The following is a 5,018-nucleotide window of genomic DNA, read 5'->3' as shown; positions in this document are numbered from 1 at the left end:
GGACAAGAACGGGAAGATCTCAGTTCCAGACAGGCTGAAGCCAGTGCATCATTTATCACTAGCCTACTCTAGGGTGACACAGAGTAATCCATTCCATTTGAAGCTACCCTAGAGACGAGTAGGATGGCTGCTGCCAGACTTGACTGTGTTTTGCATGCACTAACTGACATCCTTACCAGGCAGACATGATCCCCTTGGTATGAAGGTGGCCCAAGCAAGGAGCACAATGAGGAGAGCTCACGCCAGCAGTGACCTGCGCGTTCAACACCTCCTGGCCTCTAGGTGCCAGGAGCCAGTCTGGCACTGGGAAGACAGCATGAACAAGACATACAACATTCCCTTACCCTTAACACATCCCAATTAAGAAACTTGGAATGTGGGCAATAAATAAATGAGTGTTCCACACCTTGTAGCAGTGCTCCCTGTAAAGTGTTGGAGGAGGGCAGTATTTAGGGAGAGGTGTTCTGAGGAGAGGCAAAATTTAAAAAGGGAGAAGTCCTAGACTGAGAGCAGGACAGCCAGTGCCAAGGCCCAGAGGCAGAAACTAGCTCACATTTTGACAAACAGAAAGGAGTCATGGCATGGGTGGTGCAAAATGAACAGGGCTAAGAGAGACAGTGGCTGCCAGCTGCCAGGAACGGATAGCACGGAACCGTGTTTCCCAGAGTAGGTGATACCATCCCCTGCACATCCTGGAGCAATCGAGGGAGACTGAAAATGCAGATACCTATACTTCATCCTGAATTATGAGCTACAGTACAAAAGCTTTTAAATGCTCAAATTATGAACTATATTACAGAAGGTTTTCATTACCATGGGGGGGGGGTGCCCAGTCATTTTTACCCCCCGAAAAAGGGGATGGTAGGCCCAACAAGTTTGGGAGTCTGAATGTCACCACTGAGTGCTGTTCGGTCTGGGAACACTGGAGCTCATTTCTGTGGGGAAGAGGAGGACGATGGGACAAGCTTGACTGGTGTACAGAGAACAGATGGGCAGCAAGAGCCGAGGGTGGGAACTGCATCACAGCAGGCTGGGTGAAGGCCAAACCGGCCACCGCGCAGGTCCTCACGGAGCAGACAGAGCTCCCGGGGGAGCCAGCAGACAGTACTGCCCCAGGCCCTCTGGGCTTCAATGGGCCGAGCTAAGACACATGCCTGGGCTCCAGCGCTGCTGTCCTCCAAGAAAAGAAGCCTCTTCCTCTCAACTTTCAATCTTTCCTTCTGCTGCTCACTCCCCATTGTGCACGCTCTGGTCTAACCACAGGGAGCTACACAAAGCCCCTGCGCAAAGCCCACTCCTCTTGCAGCCCCATAATCCAGGATAAAATTAAGCTATCTGCTTTGCAGCCTTCCAAAGGTGGTACTGCCCACGTTGGGAAACAATCTCTTGACCAGACCCCTTCCATGAAGGAAACACCCAATAGGAGGTCACAGAGGTGATGACGTGACCGAGTCAGCTGCCTCCACCAGATGCCTGGGTACATCCCGGACACTCGCCAACAGGACCAGGCCTGCGTGGTAAGCGGATGGCAATGAGCAGGGCTGAGTGGGAGGGGGCCACATGCTGGAGTCCGAGAGCAAGATGGGGAAAGGGGGAGGGTGGGATGCAATCTGATGACCACACATGTGTTTGCTCACTGTTCATTAGATACTTACCTCAGCCCTGAGTCTGAGGAGACAACGGTGCAAACACACTCCACTCTGAGAATGCACATTCTCCGAGGAAGAAAGGCGGTGCCAGTGACCACGGACAACATTATGAACAGGAGGGAAATTGGGCAAGAGAAGCCAGGCTGGAAGCATGTCACGCAGAAGGCAGCACGTCACCTCTGTGGCGCTAAACGACAGAGGAATCGAAGGCTCCCCAAGGATGGAACATGGATGAACAGGAGAAGATCGATGCTAATAGGAGGGAAAGCTCAGAAAAGGCATGGCAATGTTCACCAACAACATTCTCACGGTCTCTGAAAGTACATGAGGGGCACCTAGGGTTGTTACATGCTGTCCGTCCCTGTCAAGTGGATGCATCCTCATAAGCACTGCACAGTAGTGCTCCCAAATTATGGACAGTGCACAAGACTTACAAAAGGAAGACAAGAAAACATCTTCGTTAAAGTTGTAGGCTGGTGAATAAATGGAGAGGAAATGAGGAATTAAAAAACCCAACATTCTATAACACAATTCTGGACAAGGTCAGAAACAGATGCAAGCTGTTGCAGACAGATATTTACTAGAGCCACTTGTCTCCTTGGTGGGGCTCCAGGAGCCCTGCCATTCTGTTTCCGGCCCATCACCTCCTCTCCACCATAGGTCTCGTCACACACACTCCTTTGTCTTTGCAACCGTTTGCTCCTGGCCGGCCTGCTTCTGCTAGAACAGGGGCAAGGGCGCGGTGGTTTTGTTTTCTACTCTACCCTCGAGACCCACCCCCTCACAGCTCTGGGACATCGGGCGTTGGCGGTGTTGAAAGGTGGACATGGTCCGGCCGTCATGCCACTGGAAATCAGGGAGAAAGACTGTGGATGAAAAGGAGAGCTAGCTGAACCGAAATCAGAGGCACACTAACATCTAAGAGAGCTAAAAACAACGAAGTGGGAATGGTTAACAGGAGCAGTCAGACAAAGTGGAGTCTGAGGTCAGGGTCCCCGTGTAAATCAAAGTCCCCAGCCCTCCGAGGGCAGGGGGTGGGACGTCAGGATGTCCTGATGCCAAGAAAGGGGTGTGAACAGCTCTTTGACCTAGCACATACTGTTTTCTTCTTTAAACAACATGCTTTTAAAAAAAGTTTAATAATCTAAACTTGTGATTTTTCTTTTGCCACTCACTCATTCACTCCAATGTGAAATTTCCAGATCTATACAAATAACTCTCCCAGCTCTCACCACCACTCAAGATGAATCAGGATTTGGTGGGCCAGGAACCTAAGGTCTGACGACGCCCCATCTATACGTTAGTCCCCAAGTCTTACAACTGGTTATGGCAACAGGGCAAGATCATGCTCACCTCCCTGAGTTTCTGATGACCAAGGCAATGTATTCACTGAGAAGATTGTTTTCAGATACTGCTACTCTGTTGGGTTACATATTAGTTAGATACCAATATGATTTCATTCAATGCTAGTGGTAGCTATTTCTTTCCTTTGATAAAGGAAGAAACCAAAGTCCCAGAGCGAGTGAGTTTTGTGCTGAGATTTCATCTTGACACTAGACACCAAAGCCACAAGCAAATGATTTTTATAAAAAAAGCACCTGTGAACAATTATGTTCTATGTAAATCTATAAGCACGGCAAAGTGCAGGTACAAAAGCAACAAACCTGAGGAAGTTGATTTTTACCTCTCACCTGTCTGAGAAGTGGATCTATATCATTCTACATGAAAGCCTTTAAAAGCACCTTTAAACTCTTCCTGGTCAGGGTAAAAGTAAGCAGAGGATAAACTTGCCCCATAAAAAGCACATGGTTGGGATGTGAATAACTTTCATTGGGACAGGCTGCTGGGAGACTGGAATTAGAGAATTCTTTACAGGGACCTAGCATCAATCTACTTACCATGCACTAACCACTCTGGCCAACAGAGGGAGCCAAGGAGGTTTCTGAGCTTGCCCACTCAAGAGCCAATAGGGAGATCCACCATGATGCCGACTTTTTTTGCTTACAAGAAGTCACTTAGCATTTCACAGGCACTAACTCACAGAAGGGACCACGAGGCAAGGCAGGGCCTTTTTGGGTAGATGAGTAAACAAGTTCCAATCTACATTCTGCCAGTACACTGATCTCTTTTGTCATTTCCTTTAAGACTCAATTCTGGGCCAGTTTCAGAAGCCCTGATGATACTGTCAGGTCAGTATTGGTCTTTAACCCCAAGGTCGGTAGTTCAAACCCACCAGCCCCTCCATGGGAGGAAAATGATGCTTTCTGTTTCCGTAAAGAGTTACAGCCTCAGAACCCCCACCTAAAGCTGCTGGGGGTTGGACTGACTCAATAGCAGGGGTGTTTGTTTGGTTTGGTGTTCAGTTTCGTCTCTCCCCATTCACCTTTCTTTGAGGGGGGGTTTGAGTTTTGGGCCCTATAATCAGGAACAACAAACAAAATACAATTATCTTAATATCTACTACTGTGTCAATATCTCCAAAGACATCACCAACCAGAACAGACATTTTCCTTGACTGGGGAAGATCACAAAACTAAATATACTACGACCAGATGGAAGATATAAATTTAAAATTAAACTCCATGTTCTAGAAAGCTACAAGGTATAAGTGGTAGGCACTAAAAAGGTTTCTGCATATGTATGGTTATCATTGACTAAATACAGAAAGAATAAGACTTCAAAGCCTCAGAAGTAGGATTGGACATGCAGAGAGCGAGAGAATGCATGCCTAATGGCGCAGGATCGATTTTAAATAGCATTCCGTGTTCATAAGCATATGAGCGTAAAATGAAACTGGCTGATAGATGGCTTTCCCACTTCTAGCGCTCATCAACAGTATGGGCCTGGGATACTGAGCTCCGGCAACTGATGGGAAGCACACTTACTTTTTGGCAAATCCCCAGTACTAGAGGCCGAAACCGTCCTGCTTCTGTCGTGCGATGGGCTGTTTTCCTCTTGCTCGGTCAGTGGGGAACCCTCAGAATGGGCAGAGCCACAGGCCACAGGTTCTAAGGGCCCAGAGAACAACGGGGTGGAAAACTCGGGAAGCTGGGACTCGGGAATTTTATGTCGTCCATTTGGCAATTCACCATTGAATTGTTCATATGAGCTGCTATACGTGTAATCGCTCTCAGCATTCGGCTCATCCAGGTTGCATTCCTCGGGGTTTGGGCACTCGTCATCCTCCTCCTCTTCCTCATCCAGCTGCTGTTCCAGGGAGAATGGGCCATTCTCAATATGGCCATTGGTTTTCGGTGATTCTATCCACGTGGGGTCTAGGTGTGCGAGTTCTTGTTCAACATCATCTTCATCTTTCTCGATGTTTTCTTTCTCAGCATCTTCTTTCTCCTCCTGGTCCTCAGGCTCACC

At 48.2% G+C, this 5,018-nt stretch overlaps 1 protein-coding gene across 1 annotated transcript in view; it reads right to left on the bottom strand.

The window, feature by feature from the left end:
* SRPK2 (SRSF protein kinase 2) overlaps positions 1-5,018 on the bottom strand; it is a 154,600-nt gene that overhangs the window by 26,074 nt on the left and 123,508 nt on the right. Inside the window, exon 11 of the mRNA XM_045288946.1 lies at positions 4,535-5,012. Coding sequence (XP_045144881.1) covers positions 4,535-5,012 — 478 coding nt within the window. The remainder of the gene's footprint in view (positions 1-4,534; positions 5,013-5,018) is intronic.

Source organism: Echinops telfairi, unplaced genomic scaffold, assembly GCF_000313985.2.
Source record: "Echinops telfairi isolate 266 unplaced genomic scaffold, ASM31398v2 ScPeMD7_23;HRSCAF=83, whole genome shotgun sequence".
In the NCBI taxonomy this organism is placed as follows: Eukaryota; Metazoa; Chordata; class Mammalia; order Afrosoricida; family Tenrecidae; genus Echinops; species Echinops telfairi.
The sequence above is the reverse complement of the archived record's forward strand: the minus strand, read 5'-3'. Positions and strand labels throughout refer to the sequence as shown.